Source organism: Melampsora larici-populina, assembly GCF_000204055.1.
Source record: "Melampsora larici-populina 98AG31 unplaced genomic scaffold MELLAscaffold_7, whole genome shotgun sequence".
NCBI lineage: Eukaryota > Fungi > Basidiomycota > Pucciniomycetes > Pucciniales > Melampsoraceae > Melampsora > Melampsora laricis-populina.
Window position 1 is genome coordinate 1750604 of NW_006768771.1, and position 26403 is coordinate 1777006.

The window sequence follows — 26403 nt, forward strand, 5'->3', positions numbered from 1 at the left end:
CTCTTGGTGATCAAAGACCCGGCATGCGTATCAAGTTCTTTTTTTCTAATTTCAGTTGATGTGAAAGATACAAATAAATGAACACATAATGATTCTAAATGCACGAGTAATCAGGACAAGAAGTGAAAAAATTGCTTTTTGATCTATACGATCACAAGATCTAAGAACCAATAGAGTCTGAAGTCATGGTAGCATAAAATGGGGAATTATAACTATAGCAAAAAATGACTCCTTGAACGAATTCAGCGCGAACGCGTATACATATCGCGTCTTACATTATTGGAATCATTAATAATGCCACGAAAAAGCGCGCGCGGTTCTCTACGTTAACGTGATGCTTGTAATGAGAAAAAATAAGCTTAATTTTACTCCATTTCTGCTTGATTTCTGTTGGGTATGAGTGGCATAAACCGATAAACCCATAAGTATGTAATTGTTCGGGTTAGAGTCAGGATATAAACCGTACGAAGTGAAATTCCTCCTTGAATACTTTTTAACAACTTACCACATCACATCACATCACCTTCAAATCGGTTCAAAACCTCAATAACCTTCAGAAGATTAGAATGTCAAACTTTGTGATGCCAGATGTTGAGGACGATTACATTGTATGTTCTTTTTTTCCTTTCACTCAACTCTTTCTTTTATTCGATCGATCTTCCCATTCCATTTTCATTTCTCTTACTCTCGTTCCTTTTCTCTCTCAAGAGCTATGCCTCGGGTCTAGAGCGTCACTTCCAAGAAACGGGCGAAAGACTAGCTCTTCTCAGCACGCCAGAGACCAGACTAAAGCAAGAAGCCGAGGCTGAAGCTGAAGCCAAAGCCAAAGCTGTAGCTGAGGCATTGAGCAAACTCACAGAAAGAGAAGGAAGGAGTTCAGAAGAAGGTATGCTTCTATTCCACTTCATGCATTGAATCCTTTTTCACTTGATTCAAGTGGTACACTTTACTGATATTCGCTTCCATTTCCATTAGCTCTTCCCGAACGTCCTCTTGGCCTCAAAGCTAAACTCAAGAAGCTTCTCCCAGATGCATTAAGGAAGAGAGACTCGGTGAGTATTTCAACTCCGTTCGCTTTTCTTTGTCAATCTTCTTTTCTCTGAGACTCTTCTCTTTTTTCTTTTTGACCGCCTCTTCACATCATAGCACCCCAAATCATCCACTCTGCCCAAGATCGTCCACGTCCATCAAGTCGATGATCAACCAATCCCTTCCGGTTCCGAAGAGGTCTTGGTTATCAGCACGCCAGAGACCAGACTAAAGCGAGAAGCCGAGGCTGAAGCTGAAGCCAAAGCCAAAGCCAAAGCTGTAGCTGAGGCATTGAGCAAACTCACAGCAAGAGAAGGAAGGAGTTCAGAAGAAGGTATGCTTCTATTCCACTTCATGCATTGAATCCTTTTTCACTCGATTCAAGTGGTACACTTTACTGATATTTGCTTCCATTTCCATTGGCCCAACTCTCTACATTTGATTGACAACGAAGATGAAGCTGAGATCAAGTCCGAAGAAGAGGTAGAATTTGAAAGCTATGAAAACAATCCATTCTTTCCTCAGAATGATGGTATTCTACGATATGATGAAGAATTTAGGGTATACACCAATAGATTTATATATGATGGAAACGCGAATCTATACACTTATAGGTATTATATTTAGTATTAATGTTATGTTTATTTCGGGTTGAAACGAAAATCAATGGTCATATAATGAGATGAAGCGTATTGCTCCTATTACAAATAGAATTAATACCTGCCTTGTCAATTGCACAAGTTTCCTCTCATACCCCACAAGGTCTTTCTTGAAGCTTTGGTATTCTCTCTTGCCATGAACCACTCGAAACCATACATCATGTTTGCCTCCTCATAACTATTTGCCTCTCATCTCCCTCCAGCTTTGAAACATTGTATCTAATATTCCATCTTTGAACGGTGCCTTGTTCAGCTCTCATTGTTATTGGTCAGTTTCTCAACTTTTATTACTTCTATTATTTAAGTTGTGAAACTCTCATTGTGTCTTATTGTAATTAGGTAATCTCGCTTCTGATCTCATGTTCCATTCCTTTCTTTTCTAAGCAATCTTTATGTAGGTCTGTACCTTTTCAGGTTCAGACCTGGTGTGGGGGGGGGCCGTAGGCCGGGGACTGCCTGTCCGAGAAAGGTTTTCTACCACCTATTCTCTGGACGGTTGGCGTCCTGAGCCCGTCGAAAACCTGACTACGGCAGCAGTCCAGACGCTCTTGTGTGTTCCAGCATCTTCCTTAATTCATTCATCTGCCAATCGCATCTGTCAAGCTTAAACTCTATTTTTATACAGCGTGCCTCCTCCCCTTCTACCTCCTCTCTACATTCCAAACCTTAATCCCACTCACTCGTAAGCTTCACTTGATCGACCTATTCACTTGTGGCTTCAATCTGTCCGGTTAACGCTCATCAGTACACTAATTCTTTCCATCTAAACGACATCTTCACTCACTTTATCTGGCATTTGTTGTTCTTGAAACTTCAGTAAGTTCCACAACTCTCTCATTTGTTTCTTCTCTTCCGGGGTATACTTTCTGAGATTTAACTGGTACGCCTTCGACTGCCATCTACCTATTGACGTTATCTCTTCCAGCGGTCTTTTCTCATTCCATCTGAAAGTTGCGCCTCCCACTCTAAACGAGTGGCCAGTCAAGTGATCTTCTTTCTCCTCCGACTTCCACACTCTCTTATATATTCCCATCAGCTTCGCCTTTGAAATTACACTTCTCTGCCCGTTTTCTTTTAGGTACGAGAAGAGGGGGTCATTTGGACCCGTTTGATTGTCGGCGATCATTTGTTTTAACGCTGAGTTTGCATCTAGGTATGATTGTTGGGCTTTCAATTTAATGTATTGCACTTGTCCAGGCTTCGCGGTCTTAGCGTTGAATAGGGCTATCGTCAATCTGTCACCACCTGATAACACTTGTAGGTCTTTGAATTTTATCAATCGTCTTTTCTTATCGTCAGATACTAACTCTCCCATCCTTGCCATTCCCCAGAAAGCCACCAATGCTATCGCTAACGCCGTCTGATCCCTTCTATTCCCGTTTGATAGTTTCCTCAAAAGTTGTACCAGGTGCTTTAATAAGACTGGTTTCTTCAATTCCTTTTCCGACTCCCTGATTAGCGCCTCTGCCATCTTCGAAGATTTTAACAGAACTGACAATTTCAACGAGCTGTGAGTGGGGTACTCCTCGTTGTGAAACAAATGCCAACACTTGATGCCCGTGAGATACTTCTTTAGGGTCTCTACCTCTACCGCTGCTGACTTTTCGTTTTTCCTTTCTGTCTTTCCGTCTTCTTCTAGTTTCTTTCCAGCCCAAACCACAAATTCATATAATTTATTAATTGACAAAGGTAACAATTGTTTCCTTTTGTAACTTTTCTCTTCTGCAAATTTAATTAATTTCGCTACTCCACTATTATAATTTATTAACGTCGATTCAGCCCAACCTCCGGATAGCATGTGAGTCTGTACACTGTTTAATCTCCATCTTGATTCACCTCTTGCGTCTTGAAGAAACCACCTAATTTTATGTTCCGTTTTCGGTGAGATCATTCTTCCTCTAGTAACAACTTCAAGTCTTCTGGTAATTCTATTCTGATCCGATTCGTAACTTGGTCGTTTTCACCTAAACCTCTAGATAGATCGTCGGCGTCGTTGTTTCCCGATTCTACACGTTCTTCCGTTATGTCACACTGAAGTTTTAGAAGTAAGTCCTGAATTCTCTTCCACTCTTCATTCACTGATTCGCTTTTTGACCTCCTTTTATTGATTACAGATTCTGTGGTTGTGTTGTCTGTCTTTACCCAAAAATTCCTTCCGCGTACCTCTATCGATACCTCCAGCACCAGAATTCCGATCCTTATCGCTGCCGTTTCGGCCCAAGCGATGTCGCGATGTGTTTTGTCTCCTTCAAGACCTCTTGTCTCCCATCCGTCTCTCAACTTAAAATGCACCCAACCGAAATCGGTTATGACCCCTAATCCATGACCGCTTGCATCACCGACCCAACCTACTCTCTCAGGTTCGATCGCCGGCACGATCCTCCGGGGTTCGAAGGTTGTCAAGGCGTCCTTCCAGCTTTCCAAGTCCTTTCTTGCCGCCCTCGACAGGTATCTTCTAGCATTTGTCTTCTGCCAGGGGTTCAACCACGCGTATAGGCCTCTCATGTACGGCTTCATGTGGGGTAAGATATATATCAAGTGGCCTATCTTCCCGATTATTGAGTCTGCTTCTTTCAGGCTCCAAGGCCCTGCCTCATCCAACATTTTCCTTATTGCCTCCAATCTTTCCGTTAGCTTTTCGTCTGGTAATCTCACAGTCTTATCTCGTCTGTTAAATATGAATCCAAGATATTTTTGTTCTTCCGCGAATCCTCTGAGTTTTTCATAGTTAGTCTTGACACCCATTTGTGTGCTTACGTTGACCACGTCCTTGATTTCCAACTGACTGCCTTCTTTCTTTACTATCAGGTTGTCGTCGACCCACCTGAAGATCCTGTCGATCCCCAGTAGCTTTTGGATGATCAATTTCCAGGCATCTGCCACTCTTCCAAAGGTCCCGCAACCTGCCACCCCGCCAAATGGAACTGTGATGTCCATCCAAATGCGATTATAGAAGTCCTTTATCATCAGGTATCTCCATTCCTCTTCCTTCGTACAAGCTTGTCTATAAGCTTTTTCCCAGTCGTAGATTGCCATTAATATGATTTCTTCAAAATGTTCTCTGAAGTACTTAGCAACCGCATGGAAATCATCCCACGTTGTATCGAAGTCGTGCTTGTCTACCATGGAATTTACAGAGGGTACTTCTTCATCTTTGACTGGGTAAGATAAGTCGTTAATCATACGCAGTGACCCATTGTTGTTGATAACGCTTCCCATAGGATTCGTCCTGAAGAATCCCCATTTTGCGTAAACTTCCTCGTGCGTGAATGGGCCAAATACCCTTCCAGCTGTTTTTTCTTTTTGTAAGTTTCTCATAATTTTATCTTTAACTGCTGATGCTGAACTATGATTGTCTGGTGTCCACCAACGCTTATTCCCTAGGTAATGTTCTGGGATTCCTTGAGTGAAACCCTCTACTAAGCCTCTTATCACGTCTTTAACCTCTTCTTCTACGCCACATTTCTTCGCCAGTTCCTTCCATACTTTTATATTCATTTCACTCCTAGCTCTTGATGGCCATTTGGTGTTGATTCTTTGGTGCGGTTCTTTACTCGCAGGCGCGCATCTTCTCTTGTCTTGGTTTCTCTCATGCGTTTGTAAGTCTCGATCCGTGTCTGCCTCTACGTGTGACTCGTTTGTTCTGTGGTCCCATTTTTATGCGTCAGTTTCGAACTTCAACCTTTCCTTCTGTCACTCTTTTAACTTACGTTTTGCTTCTCATTTCTGACAGCTGTTTCTGCTCAATCTGGTCTTTTTGCACACCCGTCTCCTGACCACACAGGCCACGTCTGTGTTCTGGTTGGCAACCATTTCTCACAGTGATGGATCTAAGGCACGTACCGACAAACAGGGAGGGGAACATTATCTCAGCATTTTTCTCACATTGCATGGTGGTCTCTAAGTTTGGACACGCATTCATCTCTATATTTCTTGACCAATGTAACAATCCTTCTGAAACTACTAACAAACATATGGAGGAAACTTAATATCATAACACGAGTTATACTCACTGTTGTGTTACCAAACTACTACCACTTGCCGCAGCTTGTTTCGCCGCCTTCAAGGCTTCGAATGCCCCTTGTCCAAACTTCGGCACTATCACTCCATTCACCACCGTACTCGGGCCTTGATTTGGACTAGGTCTTGCGTTTCCGCCTCTTCCTCCATATCCTCTAGGCGCTCCTCTACCACGACTTCCTCTGCCTCGGCCTCTTTGGCTACCACCATTACCTCCACTCATTTCCGTGTAATTGTGGTGGGATTGTCTGTGAGTATGGTTGCTTTCATTGAAGAACTGGCCGTTTTGAGCGTGAGACTGACTTCTTCCGCTAGGAGCTAGGTGAGACAACATTCTACCGCCCGTTACGGCTGTAATCTGCTCGTTTGCATTTGACACTGCATCCCAACCGAATTGAATTCAACCTGTTGTGTCAGCACTCGAGAACTCAAGAAAGTACCAAGAGCACTTCAAAATAAAATATATATCATTCCATTATTACCATAATAATAAAATACATAAAAACACTATAAAAATTTAGAAAACACCTTTAGAATTTAGTATCAAAAATTCTATATTGTAATATACGAAATATACAACTTAGAGACCTAGTTTCAAAGGTCCACACATGAAGAAAATAAGCATCAGGAACTCCAGACAGAACAATTGACAGATAAAGAGAAGAACCAATCCTATCACGAGTTAATAACTAGCTAGAGAAGAAAACAAAGACAAACCAAATAGCATGAGAACAAAGGTAATAACCTCATAAGACGAATAGAAGACCGTTACGTAGTAATAAGAGAAAACTTGGCAATATGTAATAATCGATAGAATCAAGATGATTAGATAAAACAACTGACAAGATCCGGCCGGAATAACTGCTGTCTCTATACGATCATTCATAAGCTAAGAAGTAGTAATTCTAGTTAGGAAAGCCCCTGACGAGCTCAGAACAAATAGTCTGTCAGATAATAGAAAATTATCGATAACAACTCAAGAGAGAACTAACCTCTCGGTGTTGGTAACACCGCCCGAATGACTAGTACGATACTTCGAGCCAAGACTACCAATAGGTATAAGTACCTGAGCCTTTCACTGCCAACAGAGGAGATCATCGAATTTTTACCCACTATAATTTCAAAAGCGACAGTTAGTGTTCCTTTTATTAAAGAAGTCCAGATATACAAAGATCCCAATCTCTTAGTATAAATTCCACTTCTTGATCAAACTAGCAACTAGCATCCCTTCAGAAATTAAAGCTCGTAGAAATAAACGTACTGTAACTATTTCTCGTTCCCCTGTTATCTCGAAATCCGGATCCTGATTTATCTTGATTTTCTCTATCTATCTTCCATATTTTCGCAAGTTTCTATCCAGGATTAGATACCGGCATTCAGTTAATCTACCCTCCTGATTTCGATCATAACAACGGAATACTCTATCTTACTTGATCACGAGTAAGTTAAAACTACTTGGTCTCTACCATTGTTCTTGCAACGCGAAGTTGTCCAAGATCCCTGTTTACCTTACCGTAACAGGCACTCTTAGCTTTCTGCTATAGAGATTTAAAACCGGGTCCAAGGCTTGACCTACCTCTACTGTACCAACAGTGGGCCCGGATTCCTGAAAAGATAGACTATTATTAATATAGTCAGAATTAACTAACAATTGTTATACTCTGTCCGTATTACTTAGGTAATAACGTTTACAGTATCCCACGTACCCAGCGGAATACTCTTGTCAGGACCTCTACCAGGTAAGAGCTAGACCTTCCTTGTAAAGAGATATTATAGCCACCCTGACATGTTGCAGGATTTACATTCTCCATTGTTCCTCCTATGATATACGGATTATCGAAATATTTGTGATCCTCATTTGCTTTCGAATCAGCGATAGCTTGCTCAACCAATTCTTCATTTCTAACTCCGACATCCGACAATTCACCATTCTCGAGCGTATGACTGAACACATTTGTTCGGTGAGTGATATCGTATCTAAGTGCCGGTGCGAAGGCTTCATGACATTTTGCTTTTATAGATAGCACTATCTTATAATGCTCTTCTAGCCGACTAGCAATATCTTCTCTTCCATACTTCAATCTCCAATATTGCACGTATAAATTGAATGATGTTGACCACATTAGGAAACTCTGTCGCCATTCACTCGGCACCTTTAACCCAACGTACGCTACCACGTCCGAGCAGGATGAGCTCTGCTTCCTGCGGTTCGACATATGATTCTTGTCTTCCAAAAGCCAGGCAGGTACAAAGATTGTGAGAGGAACATAACCAAAACAGGCCTTCATTTTACTATCCCAATAAGGTGCTAAATCAATTAATTTGTGAGTTAAAATTCTTCCGGTCTCCATTTTCTTCCCGACTTTAGCAGGTTTGTCTGAAGATTTATCTTTAGCTTTCCTTTTCCCGGCACACGCTTCTTCTTCATCTTCCTCATCACTCGATACGGCTAACATCTTGATTGATCTAGGTTCTGATCCGAATCTTTCACACCATCTCAAATACGACCGCTCTAGGATCTCATGGCGTCCCGTATTTCCTTTTCTGTACTGTCTAGTCAACTCTTCGATATAACGTTCATGTTCTCTTTCGATATGAGTGTTTTCTTTCACAAACGCTGCTTCGTCTTCTGCAAATAGTTTAACACACCCAAGACACACACACAACATACTTGTCAGTACTAGGCTTTATCGGATGCTTTCATCTTCCTTGGACATCACGCTTTCTATGGCTTTACAGAACACAACATTATAAAACACTTCCGCCTTTCCCAAGCTTTAACCGACTACTTGATCATTCCCTTTCTGGATTTCAATCAGGATATGTTCTGCTATCATCACGGCTTTGATATTTGTTCGGGCGTAAAACACACATCACACAACACTAGACCATTTTTGGGTACATATAACACGACATATATCACACGACACTAGGCATCTTCTTTTCTGTGATCTGTTCCACCCGTGTGGTCTCAGATTCTCTTTCATCAAGCTTCACTCTGTGAGCTGTTCCACCCGTGTGGTTACAGTCCTTCTTCCTATAACGCGTGTAGGAATGTTGGGGGGATAAAGATTGATTGCAAAAGGTGGATAGGATGGGGGTGTGTAAGTTGATTGTTGGGCTCACCTAATGAGATGGTATCCTCATCTACGTCATCTTCTTCGTAAGTCTTCTCCTTTACCTCCTCCGCTTCTCCTTCAACCTCTTTTTCTCTATCATCACTACTTTCCGTCAATTCACTTCCTTCTTCCTCTTGTTCTTCTCCTGCAGATACTTCTACCGGTTCTCTAATTTTTCCTTTTACGACACTTCTTGTTTGGCGAGTTGTCGTGGCGCCTCCTCTTCCTCGTCTTCCGCCTCTACCTCTACCTCGATTGGACTTCCCTTTTCCTCTACCTCTATTCGATCCTCCTACTCCTTGATCATCTTTGTCTTTTTCATGTTGAGATAGAATTGTGTCCACATCCTTGTTGAATACGCTTGTTGTTTCCTGTTGCTCAGACATTATAATTCTTGAATATTGTTCTTTTTTTGAAAATGAAATGTTGATATTTCTTTTTAAGTCTGATACCAAAATTGCGTATTCGAAGCTGAGGTGTATGAGAGGTCTGAAGTGTACAGAACTGTGAAGTTGAAAATTTTCACAGTTTGTATCACTTCTCTCTTTGACGGGTCCGGGGCTTTCCTATGGCCCTGTCCTCTGGCTCATACACCGCGTCATCCGTCCCGATGGAACTCACAGATGACGTCGTGCCTTTGGCCACCAGTGTCAATCATATTTTCAGGGATGCAGGTATGAGTCTGAGTGTACTCTACTCATACCCACTCTGCACGGGTATTTGCCCGGTACCGCAGTACAGGTACTCCCGATGTGGCCAGTATGAGTTCTACTCCACATCGGGTTACCCACTTGGATGCGTAAATTGATTACGCATACTCAAGCAAGCCCTCTCTCCCTGCCCCATACCCAAAACTTGCCTCTCGCCCCGCAAGTTGTTTGGATGAGTCCTCCACTCAGGGAGGACTCATCCAAACAACCCATCCACATTATCTCGATTCGCAATAACAATCCCACTTTCGATCTAGGATATCATCGTTCAAGTTCACCACGCCCTAGGATATTGACTCATTATAGTGCTTAGGATCCCGCCACAAACAAGATCATATTTAATATAGGACCTTGTCCACCTTTCAGATTCTCTCGTCACACTCAGTCCTACCATCATTGGGCCATTGTATCCGGATCGTTCAACCCCTTTTGTTCTTGTGGCTGCTTCGTGATCCTATCAATTTATCTATATACTACGTCTTCAATTGATCTATCAAATGAGTCAAGAATCTTCTGGTGGGCGCCTGGAATTATGGCTACCCGGTGTGGCATGGGTCAATTTAGAGATGGAGACGTTAGCAAGTTCTCTCGATTGGAAATTCAACATAAGGTGCGCCAAAAATCTTACCTATATCTTGGCCCACCTTTCCTTCCATTCCTCACTCTCCCTCCTTGACATCCTGAATCCTGAAACCTATCGCCCCATCGATTCCTGTCTACCTTCGTTCCTTTGTTCCCAGTTTGTTATCATTGTTACTGTTTTCCCTATTACCGTCCACTTTCTCCTTCTGGCTCAAGTCGCTGACCTTGTTTGTCCTTCTCTTACTTCGTGTTTTGATTCCAGGCCTACCAAGTTACTCGACACCATCATGCCTCTCCATCTCCAGATTCAGAAATCTCCCCCATCGGTATCACCCTACGCTTGGCGTGGTACTGTGGCCCCTGCGGGCTTGACCCCTCGGGTCTCCTCGTTGATTCGCTTACCCTCGACTTCGTCTCTCCGTGGGGTTCCCGGTGCTCGTGTCCCTTCGAACGGTCGTGTCCCTACTAATCCACCCGATTCCCCTGGGCTATCTCAACCCAGATTGCCCATCGTACCTGATGCCAATTCCAGGTCATTCATCGTACCTGATGCCAATTCCGTTGATGGTGAAGACTCAATGACGAGATGCAATAGACATCGCTCGGATGTATACCTGTACTTCGATGTAAGTGCAGTATGTCTGATGACCCAAATCTTCATCTAAGTTGACACACATGACTTCTTTTTGCGTGAGCTAACAGGAACCGAGTCCCTTGAGCGACCTAACCAAAGGCGAAGACACCCGATGCTACCCTTGCCTTCACTGCGGGTAAGGCTCTTGTATGTTATCTCATTCCATTTGGATCACTTTTGTTAACTATTTTTATTTTCGCCAGGGTTGTCCTTTCCATCACCGGGCGTCCAAACTCCAACCTGCACAAACATAGCAGACGGTGTGTTGGTCTGGCCTTGGCCTGGTTTAACCACGCCCCTGGTAGCATAGCACCGGAAGAGGATCCTATTGCCGCCGCAGCTCGCAAAAAAGACCTTCGCAACCTACTCGTTGGCGCCATCATTAGCAAGAATCTTCCCTTTTCTATCTTTGAAGGTGATCTCATGCAGAAAGCGTTGCGTGCTATCTGTCCGTCGTTTTATTGGCCTGGTCGAATGGCAGTCAAGGCCGACTCCGAGGCTCTATTTCTCGACATGGAGCAGAATCTTATCGACGAGATTTCTCGTGTGCCTGGATCAATTTCAACCGCGACTGACTGCTGGACGAGTGCAGACTTCTCACACACGTATATGGCGATAAACGGTTTTTTTTCAATGGCGATGGCAAGTTTTGCCGACGCCTACTGGCCTTCAAGGTGATGTTTTTTGACATTTCACTATCTCGATTGTGTTTGTTCTCGTATGTTTCATGGGTTTTGTAGCTGACCAAAAGCTTTTTGGTCAATGTTGGACTTGTAGGCTCTCAAAGGTAAACACATCGGTGAAAACCTCGCTAAAGTCTACTGGAAGGCCCTTGATCACGTTGGCGCAGTCCAAAATCACTTCTCTGTGACTGGTGACAACGCGTCATCAAACCGCGCTATGGTCAAACTCCTTTCGGATCGCTACGCTACCATAGGTATCCACTGGCCATTTGAATCGCGTTTCCACGGGTGTATGTGTCATGTCATCAATCTAGTCGCGAAGGACTTTCTTGATGGCATGGGTGAGTTGGCCGACTCCGACCTCGAAGCGTTTAAAACCTCTGGTCTAGCCGACCCTCCAACCTTTTTCGAACCCGATGAGCTACCCAACGCCGACAATGACGCTCCACCCAACCCTAGTACCAAACGAGATGCTGAGCCCAATGATTCACTTGAAGCCCTTGGCCTAACTCAAGACAATATCGACGATGCAAATATCATTAACCCAGCAAATGCTCTTCGTCAAGGATCGCCAACCACCGCCGTCTCCAATTGTAAGAAGAACTCGACTGTCGTGAGCCGAATACGTGCGTTGGACATGCACATCCGCAAAAGCCCTCAAGAGCTTGAGTCGTTCATCAAGATCCGGAACAGTGTACATGATCCGCTCCTCCTTCCGCTCAGCTGCCCTCCAACTCGTTGGAATTATTTTTATTACGTGGTAAGTCTTTTTATTAGCTCATTGGTGATTGTGTATCCAATTTGACGTTGATATCTCTGAAATAGGTGAAACGAACCCTGCAGCTCCGCAAATCACTGGAACTTTACACTTCTGACCCAAAGCGTGCCAACCTCGCCATCACGGAATCTGATTGGGCGGCCATCCAGCACATGATGCCCATCCTTGATATGTTTGAAACGGCTACCCAGATTTTTCAATCGAACAATGCCACCAAGCAACACGTCCTGCCGGTCCTATGGGCGGTTCAAAAGGTTTTGCAGACTCACCAAAAGGTACCAGGCGCATGGGGTCGTGCTTGCAAACGTGCAGAAGATAAGTTAGTGAAGTATCTTAACCGCGAGGTGTCCAACCACCAGACTTTGGTAGCCACTCTTCTAGACCCAAGCCGTCGTGACACGGATTTTCGCAACCACGTCGATGTTGAGGTTGTTGCTAAACGGTGTCTGCGAGACGAGTATGATCTGTGGAAGCCTAGCCCGACTGAAAGCGGACGTGACTCGCCCCCGCCTGAAGCTGAAAGGACACCAACCGGAAGCAAACACCTCCAAGATATTTACTCTCTCTTGGGAACCTCCAGTATCTACCCACCAGACCTCAACCAACCCGAGTCAGATGAGGTTACTCGATACTTACGCGGAGAAGAACCGGTCCTTCCTAAAGAGAGTATTGGCAAATACTGGACCGTAAGTTCATTGGTTTCCTCCTCTTTGTTTTCACTTTGGCTTATACATTAACTGACTATCTTATGGTTTCCAGCGCATGTCGAAACCGGGTGCCCTTCCGGTCTTGGCTCAGATTGCGCTTCAACACCTCACCATCGCGGCATCAGGCGCCTCGGTGGAGCGCGTGTTCTCGATCTCGGGGAACATTGCAGTTCCTTCCCGAGGCCGCCTGGAGCCCGATGTCATTTGCCACCTTGTCTTAGTGAGACACTGGCTCACTAACTGTAACGTTCCAGTGGAGAGTGTTGCTTTACCAAACGCATAACGAGCTCGTTCTGATCATTACATCATTTACAATTGTGTGCTTAAACATTGTTTAACAAATCCGAATGTGTGCTGATCCGGTGTTTAACAAATTCAATATCCCCACTCTGAAGTTGTGCAAGTGAAGTCAAAGGCTCTTTTTAAGTGAAATACCGACATACCCCAATCGGGGTTTGTCTCCCTGATCCTCCGTGCCGCGTCCTCAAAGGTCTAACTTCAGAGAGCATACTCAATGAGTATTGAGTATACTCATTATGTAATGGGACGTGAGTCTACTCTGAGTGAGTAGACTCACTCTGCGTCGTACTTGAACTACGGGCCATTCTGAGTTCCGGGATCACGCCGCTCACAACCTCAGATACCTTTCGAGTATTGTACTCGCACTGTAACTTACAGTTTGAGTACAATGAGGGAGTATCCGCCGGGGGGACCCGAGCGGGTGAGTCGGAGTCTACTCATACCTGCATCCCTGCATATTTTGTCTATCTTGTGTTTGGAAAAAATCGATATTTGTATAATGTCATGAAGCGTGTTGCTCCCATTGACAGGAGAACGAGGGCATGTCTGGTCACTTGCAAAAACTTCTTTGTCATGCCTCATGAGTCACATGTCGAAGCAACATCATCTTCCCATGTTCACAGTGACAATCTTTATCAAAAGTTTTCATTCCCACGACCGCGCTACCCCAAGCATCCGAATACAAAACAAATCTGCACACAACTCAACTATCATTGCTCTATGAGTCTCTATGTATTCTTATCACCCATCCCACCCAGCTCACACAGGCCTGGAATTGTGAGATGCGGAATTTTTCTCATCCATGCAAAACCAGACGGCCGGCGGCGGCGCCCGTCCCGTACAGCTTAAAGTTGACAAAATGTTTAACAATCTTGAGTTTGGTTGCTCATTTAGGATATGCTAGCATCGATCACACTAACCCATGTAAAATGGACTGACCGAGAGATAGCGATTTTACCTTTCACGCTTTCACTTTGTTTTCTAGATTTCCCTGAGCCTTGGCGATTTTCAACTCAGAAGGTGTGGATTGTGTTTTGGTCTAGCCTGTCGCCTGACTTTAGGGAAATGAGTACACCGAGGGTCTCTGTTTCCTGGGGCACTAGTCTCACAAACATCAACCTGCACAGATTGGACAAAGTCGCACATCTCCTCTGAAAGAGCTAAGTATCAAAGAAAGACTTGAAAATTTTGATACTACCTGTGTCCATGAAAATATGGCTAAAACCCTTGGTCAATCATTTATCTTCTCATGTGACAAGAAGGTTACAAAATACCACCAGCAGAGTGAGTGAAAATATTTAAATCCAGAGTCGACTGTCAACCAATCCAAAGTTCAAAATAATTTAACCGCCATGAAGAAAATAATTTACACAGAATCAAGGGCTTTACCAAAGAGTAGTTTGGTCACTCATCAAAAGTTGCTTGCCATTTCTCTTATCATGGATGAGGTCTTTTGCCGATGAACATGGTATCTACTCTGACGCCGGCCATTTCTTGTGCCTTGCCGTCACAGAGTGGATAGGTCAATCAACAAGATGTTAGGAGAATTTCAAGGCACAGCAAGTTTATGGCGACGATGGCCCTATATAGAGCTGACTGGTTCATTGGTACATCCTCCTTGTCTCTCTCCCCACATCCATCACTTCAAAATAAATCTTACTTTCAATCCACCATCATCCTTTACCTTTTCACAATACCAGTTTTCCGATTGTTCGCCCATCAGGATCACTGGATCACTTCTATAACTGAACCCACCAAAGCTCAACCTCAACTCTATATCCAATCATCATGCCTTCACCTCTGCACATGTCACTATTCGCCGACTTCAAAGAACAATATGGCCGCTCAAGTCCTGCTGTAGTTCCAAACGAGCCAGAGCCAATATCGTATTACGCTGAAGTGCTTCTGTCGCTCTCACGAGGGGTCGTTCACCCTGCACCAAACGTCACGCGGACTCCCCTGCGCGAGCATATCGACCCTACCTTGCTTTCGAACACGAGTATCACATCCTACATGGTTCCCAATCTGCATGGCACAAAGAGCAATCGATCTGAAGCTCAACAACAGCAGAAACCCTTGAGAAGACTACCTTCCCACGTGGTGAGGACCTCGAAACCTAAAATCTCTTTGAACGAACTCGCGAGTAAGATGGAGAGGTCATCTCGTGCGATCGCCCTTCACGCTGCTGTGATTTCGGATGCGCTACATGAAGTAACCCCGAACATTGTACACAAGAGACAACGTTCGATGACAGCACCTGATACAACAGATCAGAAGAGCTCAAGAACGAACTCAAAAGGCAAATCAACCCGTCCCACTCGATCTCGGAAGCCAAAGGCAAAATCTAATGATAAAGTCACAAAGGCTTCTTCGCTTATTCCCGATCCTCCCTGCCCACCGATGAAGCGAAAATTAAGACTTTGTCTGGCTAACCAGATCAAGTATTGTGGTTTCATACCGGACGTGAGTGACTAGCAGGACTTTACAAATTAAAGCTTTTGATTTAATTAACTTACCTTGATTTGATGACGTTTTAGAATCAGCAGGACTCGAAAGAGAACCTCGTCTATGGGCGTTTGTTTGGGGCAAGTGAGGAAAGGCAAATTGATTTGGTAATGAAGAAATCCTCATAGTTTCAGTGTGGTCGGCCAAAGATGCAAATTGCTACATCGGTAAGTCAGAAGCTCGTAACCTTTCATTGTTCGCGATCATTTAAGCAAACATCTCACATCTCTATCCATTCATCACAGGTTTCCGATGATCAAAACACGCGACTCCAGAACTCCAAAACCAATGCCTAAAGCTTTGACTTACATTTTTCTTCGGCTCGAGATCATAGTTGTTCAGCTATATACGGTGTCTTCTTAAAAATCTTATTATTTTCTTAATGTTTGAATCTTGAGCATTTCTTTTTCCTTTCTGCTAATCTTGTTCGTCTGCATTTTCAATATCGTGTCCTAAGCTTCTCATCAGTGTAAAGCATATCTTTTCTATCAAGCTTGTTTCTTTTTCATCATCAGCTCTATTAGTTCTCTTATCGATTGTATGGGTTCCTTGAATAGTATTTTCACAGTTTCTTGATATTGAGGTTTGATTGTGTCGTTTTTATCTTATGGCTCTTTTCAGCTTGTATCCTTGTTATGAGAGTTCAGATCACCCTCACTGTCGGTGATCCATTACCATACTGTTGCACTAAAGGCTCGAGCTTTCTTCAGCTCTAGGATGCTTATATGTACTGATATCATCTCAACCAGGCCTATGTACCTTCTGCTTTTCTCGCACCGACACCAAGAAATGCCTCACGGGCTCTGATATCCGTGTGGTTTAAAAGCCGAGCATCATGCATAGACGCGTCTAAATCGTCATCAGTCGAGATCCGCGAGTCATTAAAACGGGCCACTGGTGTTCATGGGTGATCTTGTGGCTTAGGAAGAGGATACGAGGTGGTAGAACTGAGACTCAGCTTTGAATTTCCTTTGTGAAAAGCTCGTATGCCACAATGACCCATCTGCTTGGTTGAAGTCAGTCCCAGCAACGGCCACTCTATATACACAGCTCAACCGCTATCAACATGTTGCCTGATCATCATTCAAAAAGTTTCATAATCTATACGAACTTCATCCAAATCATGCTCCCAACATGACCACTCAACTTGAGCCAAGCTTGTCACTCAACTCGGTTCATAAGTTCCTCTGCACTTCAAGAGCCACTCAAGCCAATGTTGCACTATGTCGAAATACTTCTTTCGCTCTCCAAAACGGTCTTGCAACCTACGGCAAATGTCATGTTTGGTCATCGCGGCAGAAATATTGACCCATTCTTACTCTCTCATCCAAACTTCATTTCATCTTCAACCCTTTGAAAGTACCAGTTAAGCTTTCCACTCTTGAAATCTTACAAATTCAGACTCCCTTAAATTACAACAAACTGACCTCAAACACGACACCCTTCTCCGACATCCCCCAACGAGATGCGCACTCAAATTCGCCTTCAGTCCAAGACACACCCATGCCGATGTCTTACTACATCGAAGTACTTCTTTCGCTCTCCAAGGCAGTCAAGAACCCCACTACAGAATCAAAGTTCAATCTTCCTGGCCGGCATATTGACCCAGTCTTGCTTCCTAAACAAATTCCTTCATCGAATACGTTGTCGGATCCAAAGGAAACTAGCAAACTATCCTCTGCCTCAATGGTAAGGCAGCCAAGACAGAAAATGACGTTGACTGAGTGTGCCCGGAAAATGGAGAGGTCGTATCGTGGAATTGCACGTCACGCCTCAGAAATTTCAGACACTTTTAGGGAGCTCGATACTAGTAGGGTTCATAAGAGAGAGCGTACTGTGACCGCCACCGACACAGTAGATCAGAAGAGCACCAAGAAAGGACAAAAGCTCAACCAGCTCGTGCTCCTCGTTCTCGGACAACCTCTTCAAAACCTTCTACACTTCCAAAACTCCCTGCTCAACCTTCACGGACGGTATTGAAGCCAAGAATACGACTTTGTCTGGCCAACCAAATCAAATAGTGTATGAAAATCAGACACTATTGGTTAACAGAACTGTATATGTATCTCACGTTTTTGTGTATGAGTTCTTTCTCCAAATAGCATTCTTTCAAGTTTTATATCAATCTTCAAGTGTCTTTGGCTTGTATCCTTGTCACAATAGTTTGTTTCTGTCTCCTATCACCTTTGAAATAAGCATCAGAGCTATGTTAAGCTCTATGAAAGTGTCTATGATTCCACTGCCAGACAAACCCATATCTTTTGACCATTCTTGGATAGCTACCATTCATCATGAAACTTACCCGATATTGTAAGAGTAACAAACCTGATTGATGGTGTCATTCACTTAAGAATTTATAGATAAGTAGCATATAATGTGTAATTGACTTTCCTATCTTAGTTGCAAGATAAAATGCAATTAAATTCTCAATAATGAAAAGATCTTCCATCAAGAACCAATCACATTAGGTTCACCTTCAATAGATGAAGGTATGTTATGCAAAAGGTAATATGAAGAAGTTGAGAGCTAAACCAGTTCATCAAAGACTTTTTAGTGATTGATAGCTCTCCTCTAAAGTTTCTTTATAGATGTGAAGTAAATTGCCTGTTTATGTACTAGTACTATAAAAAAATATGGATCAGAAGATAAGAAGCAAAACTCTCCAGATGAAGAAGAAAATGATCATAAAAGACTAGTATAAGGGACACGAAAAAAGGAAAAGTGACAATCTGAAATAATTTATAGATCAAGTAAAAATCATACAAGAGGCAAAAAAAAGTGTGCACATCTGTGAAATTGTAAATCTAATCAACTGGTAAGAGTGTGAATTCCTGCTACAGCAAAAACAGATAATAAACAAAGATTTATAGGTAACTTGAGGAAACTCGTAGAACTTGTTTCGTTCTAAGAAATCTCCAAGTCAGTTAACTTGAATAAACTTCAGACAAAAGCAAACTTGAGACACTATTACTTACAGTAGATAAAGATGTAGTGTTCTGAATCTCAGCCTTCACTGTAGGACTCGAAGAACTAGATCCAATTCCTAAAGAATTTACAATATTCACATGAATAATTCTTATTCAAAGCTTTCAGAAGTTGGATGAGAAGTTAAATGATACTGACCCTTAGAACCGTTTGTCGCATGAGGTCCTACCGCCACTGAGACCAGATCACATCAAATAGAATCATCAAACATCAATTGAAATGGAACTTTGATTGATTTACAGTATTTTTTGTATGTTGCTTACTAGGAAGAAGACCAGGACAAGTACATTTTCCATCTTCAGATAAAACTCCAGGAATTGATAACGAAATAGGCTGATTGAGTAAAAGAAAAGGTTTAATCTCAATTGAAAAAAAATAAGAGTAAGATAAATGACTTACTATAGAGGTAGTAGTAGAGTTCATTGTTTCAGGTAATTTCACACAAGGTATAGATTTATTGAATGTCGAATTATCTGATTCTGATACATTTTGATCAGACTTATTGAAGTTCAATCCATTGGGATTATCAAGGGTAGGTATTTCTGTAGTGTTTATGATAGAATCCTATGAAAATAAAAAATAGGAAACCGTGTAAGTAAACGTTTTCTTAGAAGACATCAAGAATTAGATTTATGATCTAGCTTGTATAGAAGCTATGACTATGTTTACCTTTGAAGTTGCTGATACGTTGAGATTTAGAACGTTGTCGTCTTTTGGGGGTGAAGCTAATGTTGAAGATAAACTCGCACCCAAAACACAACTCAAGAGAAAAGATCTGATCGAGATAGATTTAAACATTCTAATAGATTGCAAAATCAGACAAGAGATCAATGATAACAGTTAAAAAAGAATTTTTATTTTGATGACTTCTATTTTGAATGGAAGAAAAGATGGATAAGTGGGAGTGAGTATAGATTTAAAGACAGTTCCACCCAAGATCATAGTAATACATTTATTATCAGTGAATCAAGAAGTAAAAAAATCGAAAAAACCCTTTCATCGAATCATAAAAGTTTAATCATCTTTGATATATATATGAGCAACGTATCATAGTGACTTCTTTCAAATCTTATCAACCATATATAAATATTACGTGATCTTCACTCAATGGGATATGGATCCAAACCAAAAATGTTGTTTCAGAAAGAATTCTATCGCGCGAAACTAAAGGATGGATAGTCATCTCTACTTTCTGCAGTGAATACGCAGGTAAGAATGAATTACTTGAAGAACTTTCACAGATGAGCACACATATACGCTTGACTCCATACAGAGCTCAAGATATAAACAAATCAAAGATATCGGAATTATATATGAATGATATGATATCATACAACCTGGTCCCCTTTGTGTTTCATACAGCTTTCTATATGTTCTGTTGACAAAGCATATGATTTGTATTGCTACACGGTGTAGCAATAGGTGTAGTACATCTCATATCTTATCATCAATCAAGACATAACCACTTCAAGTTTTTTGGGGCACACAACCCATCTATCCCCTAATCCAGGGGTTAACCCTGCTTATAAGTCTCCCCAGCTTGGGCTCGCGTGAAGGGTCAGGCGGTAAATGAGAATTATTAATGGTTCAAATCCAAATGAAAACTTGCAAAAACAAAACATACAAGTTTATATATGTGGCTTTAAACATCTTTTACTTAAAGTTGCAAAAATTCCATGACTTGGATCCTGATAAGGAATTCAATTGTAATTCAAAAAAGATATAACTAATTCTTGAGACATGGAAAAAAACTATCAGATTGTATCCATTTAAGATATACATCATTGAGATAGATACATACATAATTGTACAAAATGAGAACAAGAACAAGAAGGAGAAGGAAAAAAAGGAAAAAAAATGAGAAACAACTAAAATGATAAGATTTATTAATGAATTATACATTTGTTTATTTATAAGAATGAAAAAGGAAAACTTCAAAGTGAAAAATGAAAAAGAACATGGATTTTTTTTTTAAAATATCAAACAATCAGTGTATATATTGATCTTTCTTAATTTGTTTCTCTACAGTTGTTGCTTTATGATCGATGAGATGTAAATAAGTAACCAAAAATATCTATGAAAAAATCAATTTCTTTAAACCCCCCAATCGATAAACCAAACCCAACCCTCAATCCAAACCAATCACAATCCAAACCGAAAGACCATAAACCAAATTCCAAATTTCATAGAAAATCTGTTCTCATGATTCTTTCTCTTCTTTTCCAGGACTAGTTGATCTATGTTTAAAGTCATGATGATAAGTAGGTGAAGGATTAAGTAAATTAGATTTCGTTCGAACCGGTGTGTTATGATGATCTACATATCTTTCTTTAGGTGGTGGTGATCTATTCGTATCTAATTGTAGTGAAACATTAGCTAAACCAAAAAAAACAAAAACGAAAAACAAAAAAAATCAGTAAGAAAACAAGAGTCAATTTATGAAGATCTTCTTCTTTAGTAAAGAAGCTTTTGTGGTCTTGAATAAAATCGGTTTGGTTATAACTTACAACCTTTAAAGTCTTGATCCATTTCAAAAGCATCAGATCCATACATCATCCCAACCTGTTCATGTTCATGTTCATGATCACCATCCAAAACTCTTTTCCATCCTTTTCTACCAATCCCTTCTTGACCATCATGTTCAACTTTGAATCCATACCTTTCCCTTTTCAAAATCTTTCTACGTCTTAAAATCCAATACCCAATCCCAATAGCAGACAAAACCAAAACGCCCGAAAAAACTACTACAAGAACAAAACTGATGATCATCATGGAATGGAATTAGTGATCGATCGAAACGATTTCTTTTGGATTCGATTTGATTGGAACTTTACTTTGTTTCGGATCCTGAGATGGTAGGACCTGCATAAGTTGATTGAGGTGGAAATGCATCATAACTTGTACCTTTGGGTCTATAATACCAAAAGAAATCTTAGTTTTTATAGAACTTGTAAATCGAATGGTTTCTTGGATGATTTGAAGATGACTTACATGGCTGGATTGTTTGGATCACCAGCAGCTAACCCACCTCGTCTTTCAATTCGATTCGAATTCTTCATATCGTTTGTTTGATTCTTCGATAAATTCCTGAACCAAAACCTACAATCGATTGTGGTGTTATAGAAATCAGGTTTCGATTTGATAGAGTTTGTATTTTGGTCAAGTTTTTTTTAATTTAATTTTTTGAAACATGTAAAATTAAATTTCCAACCGATTTCCAAACTTAACAACTCTCCAAAGCAACCTAAGACTTCATAGAACACTTCGGTTGATGAGTCTCCTAACACAACACATATCACATATATGTATTGATATTCACAAAAAAAAATAGACTAAGGTGAGAGCAAAATAAATACAACCTATTACATATCAGTAAGTAAGTCAGGCAGAGAAACAAAATCATCCAGTTTCAATAAAGTAAATCAAACGTTGATTGTAGGTATATCAAACGTATTTTGATTTTTTCTTTTTACAATATAGGTAGGTAAACTATATAGATTGATTTTTTAAATTAACTTTTGAAATTTAGAGATTACAATATCTTTAAGAAAATGAACAATTAACCAAAAAAAATAAAACTTTTTCATCCATGAGTAGAACCAATTTTGTTTGCATTGATATCAAACACCACGAATAAAAGGACTAAAGAACACCACCCCAAAGATCAGTCACCAGAATCTAGACAAAACAGAAAAAAAACAGATGACTACTCAACTGATTCAAAGCTTCTTTAGGGCTAATCCGTTTACTAGGTTCAAGGTTCAAAATTTTTTCTAATAAATCTACAAAAGCACCTAACAACCGTACATCTGAATCTTGCATTTTCTTAGTCACATGATTTGGCATTAATCTAGATTGTAAAGTTTGACTTGGTTTGCTTGGTACGTTAATACTCTTGATCACATCCTGAAAACCAAAACCATCTTATCAGTAAAAACCTTGATGCTTTTAAAACAAAAGGAAAAAGAACTCAAAACACTCACTGCACCTGTTAATTTATTCTTTTCAACACTTAAAAAGTTTCCATTCTCTTCATCAAAATGAACATCATAAAACTTAGCTTTCTTTAACGATTTACTATTAAACCTTCCTTTTAATTCCATGATCAACAATAACAAATGATTATTGCTTCGTCCTGGAAACAAAATCTTGCCTGTATATAATTCATACAACGTACATCCAATCGACCAAACATCAATCGAACAATCATATGGAAGACCAAGAACTAAATGAAGAAGTTCATTCAAATCAGTCATCATCATTCGAAAGACTTTCTTAGATTGGGATGAAACTTAACTGATTTCAGGAGCACGATAGAATCTTGACACCAAGTATGGGGTGATCTCATTCTCAGAAACGTCCGATGCCGATCCCAAATCACATACCTTTAACACGGATTTGCTTTCGCTAACCTAACGATTCAAACCCAACCAAATGCTCAATAACCCCCTCAAAAACATAACATAACATTCAAAAAAAGGCATAAAAAACACAAACCAAAATGTTATCCGGTTTCTACATTACCAATTAATATATTCATGAAAACCAAACAAAGTGATCAATCATCAAGAAATAACTCCTTCAGTAAAAATAAGAAATCGATTCAAAGACTTACCAAATCGGCATGCATAATATTACATTTCTTCATCAATGACAAAGCCAGAAACATTTGATGAGCATATGCTCGTACAGCTCTTAAATTGATACCAACGTCTTTTCCAAAACGTTTAACTACTTCCCTCAGATTCATACTTTGAAGGAGAAAGAAATCCGTTGGGTCAGTTTCATTTTTTTTTTGGTTCGAACGCTTTGATGAAAATGCTCAAGTTTACCTCATAGCCTCAAATACTAAACAAAGATGACCTCGATGTTCAAAGGTTCGTTCGAGTCTAATCACATGGTACTTGCCATTCGGGTCAGTCTCCTGTAGTTTTTTAAGAATACTGGCTTCTTTCTGACCAGCTTTGTACCTGATATGTCAAATGCATAAAAATTCATCAATCAGTCAACATCACTCTCTTTGGAACGATCAAATCAAGGCTACTCACATGCTCTCCTGACTCCTCACTACTTTGATTGCTACATCCCGACCTAATCCAGTGGAACCATCTTTAGTAGGATTATGATGCATATCTTTGGCTCGTACCACTGATGCAAACATCCCTTTGCCAAGGTTAGCGTGTACATGATATCGTCCGTTGTCCAAAAGTTCACCCAAGATCACTCGATAGTAACCATCTGCGTCATCAAAGTTGTCAACTACTAGACCGTCTGCATCTGCCCCTGCCCGGTTGATCACCTGTGTAAACCAAACACGCAAGTCAATAGCCAACATCATCGTGAGTGGGCAACAAATGCTTACCGGCAAGAAAGGCACATTGCCATTAGTCGGATGGTGTCCATTGGTACCATTTTTCTTCTTCTTGGTCTTCTTTGAAGGTTCGATTGCAAACATATCGTCTTCGTCTCCATCATCGTCGTCTTCCTCTTCATCGCTTTCATGATCATCTGCCTTCGACTCAACCACCATCGGAGTAGGCAATTCCTTGTTGACATCCTTCGGTTTGGAAGTCAAGCTCACTTTGTTATTGATACCACCGTCATGACGTCCTTGTTGACGTTCATCGTCCAACCTACGATCATCATCTGGATTGTAATCAGCTGCAGAAATGCTTTGGTGACCTAATCCGGTGGCTGTAGGTTGATCTAGAGGATGTTTCTGAATCTTGGTTTCTTCGTCCTCGAGCAATGCTTCATTCTTCGAGTTCGGATCTTGAGTGAGATCAAAGGTATTGGTCTCGACCACTGGTTCAGGCGAGCCGGGTATCGAGTCTAGGGGAAAGAACAAAGTGTCAATTTCTACCAGCGATATATGACCAAGAGATTTGAGAAGATAACAGACCAGAAGCATGATCCGAGCCAGGGGGAGCTTGTTGTGGAGTATCAGTTCCGAGTCGAAGTCTGTTTGCCGGGCTGTTGAGAGTGCTAACTCTGAGTGAAGAGGTTTCGGATGTGAGGTGATTGTGAGGTGGTTTAGATGAAGCAGTTGAGCAAGTTGATCCAAGCGCACTGGGATCGGTAGAGAAGGATGTAAGTGGAAGACTTGAATCTGTATGATTGATAGTAGTAGAAAGATGGGAGGAGTTAACGACTTGTGAAAGTTGATGTTTAGCTAAGATCTCAGCTCTTTTACGACGTGCTTGTTCGAGAATCTCTTCTTCGGTGAGTTTAACCTCTTCTAAAATCGGTTCATCTTCTTCGAACATCGATTCGATCTTCATCGAATTGGAATCGATGGATTTCGTGGTTTCACTCTCTTTACGTTCGTGGTGAGTTTCAGATCGACTACGATCCTGTCGATGTCGCTCTTCGTGACTAGTTCTGGATCCATGCGAACCCCGCCGATAAGGTTCGTCATCAAAAAATCGACGACGAGGAGGTGAAGAAGGTCGATCTGGTCTTCGTTCTGACCGTCGGTCTGAGCCTGAGGACTGCCTAGGATGATACGGTGGTCTGTCATGATCGTGACGATCACGTCGCCGTTCACGACTACGGTCCCAATCTCGTGGAGAATGATCATCACGTCGTCGCTCCCGCTCTCGTTCCCTATCTCGTTCCTTTTCTCGTGACCTATCTTTTTCCGTAGATCTACCGGCATCTGACCGACGATCCCGATCAGAGCCACGGTCAGATCTTGCCTTGGAAACAGCTGGTGGTGGTGGGCTAGGAGGTCTATCTGAATAATCGAGACCTTCTGCAATTCTGTTATCGAAAAAGTTCAATTGGAAAAGAGAATTAGGAATCGGTTTGAAATTGGATGTTAAAGATTGGTAAAAACTTACTCGCCGTCTTCTACTGCATCATCAAGGTGAGTAGGTCTTGGTAAATCTGCTACAAGACCTTCTCGAGTTCTTTCTCTACGTGTTGATATATCATTCGAAAGTCCTGAACTTCTATTCGAACGACGATCACGATCTTTATCTCTAATTCGATCTTTAGAACGAGGAGGACTCAAGTCTTTTTTACGAGATTTATGCTCTTTTCTTTCATCATCATGATCTGGATCACGAAACCATGGATTATCTTGTGTTCGATTACGTTGGTGTGAATCCCTAACGGTATCGAAGGTCCGTTTGCGTGGACTACCAAGCATTTTAGAGGTGTAGGCTTTCGACTTGATATAATAATAAAATAAGAATCGGTGACCAAGATGATGATAGGTTCGATAAACACTTGAAGATAGTTGATGATTTGAGATTCAAGTGCAGTTGTTGATAGATAAGTTGGATGAATGAGTCGAGCTGAAGGTAAATAGCCAATTGAGCAGCTGAAACAGACAGACCCCTCGAGGCTACATGCTAAATTACACAATCTGGATCTGTCACTCAGAAATCACTACTGTCGTCTTGGTAAAAACCTGTGAAACCCATGAATACACCGTGGACCTATAAAGGTGAGAGCTCACGCAGAGTATGTCACAGTTCTGTCAAAAGGCCTTATGAAACCCATACAAACATTTTCCTCGTCTCTTCCATTTGTGGAAAATTCTGATCATGGATACAACTTGCATTTGATTGTGTCCTTCTTCTGACCTGAAGTAGCTGCCTATTCGTACCGTATATTTGCCCAAAGCCAAGTTTCCCTCCAAGCAGAACATCAAACCTTCAAATAAATTGCATTTTCCTGCTGCCT

The 26403-nt window shown here is 41.4% G+C and overlaps 7 protein-coding genes across 7 annotated transcripts; 3 read left to right on the forward strand and 4 right to left on the reverse strand.

Annotated features, from left to right (window-relative positions):
* Positions 1–566: 566 nt before the first annotated feature.
* MELLADRAFT_95330 (uncharacterized protein) lies at positions 567–1656 on the forward strand (the record flags this gene model as incomplete). Its single annotated transcript, XM_007406815.1, has 5 exons — positions 567–608; positions 709–886; positions 976–1052; positions 1147–1363; positions 1415–1656. 5 exons carry the CDS (start codon positions 567–569, stop codon positions 1654–1656), a joined length of 756 nt encoding a protein of 251 aa, XP_007406877.1.
* A 3738-nt stretch (positions 1657–5394) lies between these two features.
* Positions 5395–9213, reverse strand: MELLADRAFT_103938 (uncharacterized protein; the record flags this gene model as incomplete). The annotated part of the gene is made up of 6 exons (XM_007406882.1): positions 5395–5518; positions 5574–5648; positions 5702–6086; positions 6701–6820; positions 7654–8337; positions 8835–9213. 6 exons carry the CDS (start codon positions 9211–9213, stop codon positions 5395–5397), a joined length of 1767 nt encoding a protein of 588 aa, XP_007406944.1.
* Positions 9214–15009: 5796 nt separating this feature from the next.
* On the forward strand, positions 15010–16022 carry MELLADRAFT_60951 (uncharacterized protein; the record flags this gene model as incomplete). The annotated part of the gene is made up of 4 exons (XM_007406816.1): positions 15010–15684; positions 15759–15833; positions 15855–15893; positions 15972–16022. 4 exons carry the CDS (start codon positions 15010–15012, stop codon positions 16020–16022), a joined length of 840 nt encoding a protein of 279 aa, XP_007406878.1.
* An 838-nt stretch (positions 16023–16860) lies between these two features.
* On the forward strand, positions 16861–17706 carry MELLADRAFT_103940 (uncharacterized protein; the record flags this gene model as incomplete). Its single annotated transcript, XM_007406817.1, has 2 exons — positions 16861–17002; positions 17087–17706. 2 exons carry the CDS (start codon positions 16861–16863, stop codon positions 17704–17706), a joined length of 762 nt encoding a protein of 253 aa, XP_007406879.1.
* An 824-nt stretch (positions 17707–18530) lies between these two features.
* On the reverse strand, positions 18531–19509 carry MELLADRAFT_103941 (uncharacterized protein; the record flags this gene model as incomplete). Its single annotated transcript, XM_007406881.1, has 6 exons — positions 18531–18560; positions 18702–18769; positions 18850–18885; positions 18975–19044; positions 19111–19275; positions 19381–19509. 6 exons carry the CDS (start codon positions 19507–19509, stop codon positions 18531–18533), a joined length of 498 nt encoding a protein of 165 aa, XP_007406943.1.
* Positions 19510–20394: 885 nt separating this feature from the next.
* On the reverse strand, positions 20395–21869 carry MELLADRAFT_77073 (uncharacterized protein; the record flags this gene model as incomplete). Its single annotated transcript, XM_007406880.1, has 4 exons — positions 20395–21087; positions 21219–21469; positions 21546–21623; positions 21703–21869. 4 exons carry the CDS (start codon positions 21768–21770, stop codon positions 20912–20914), a joined length of 573 nt encoding a protein of 190 aa, XP_007406942.1.
* A 520-nt stretch (positions 21870–22389) lies between these two features.
* MELLADRAFT_34202 (uncharacterized protein) lies at positions 22390–24046 on the reverse strand (the record flags this gene model as incomplete). The annotated part of the gene is made up of 7 exons (XM_007406879.1): positions 22390–22617; positions 22695–22936; positions 23009–23123; positions 23209–23226; positions 23327–23462; positions 23544–23681; positions 23760–24046. The coding sequence occupies 7 exons, from the start codon at positions 24044–24046 to the stop codon at positions 22390–22392; spliced, it is 1164 nt and encodes a 387-aa protein (XP_007406941.1).
* Between the last annotated feature and the right edge of the window lie 2357 nt (positions 24047–26403).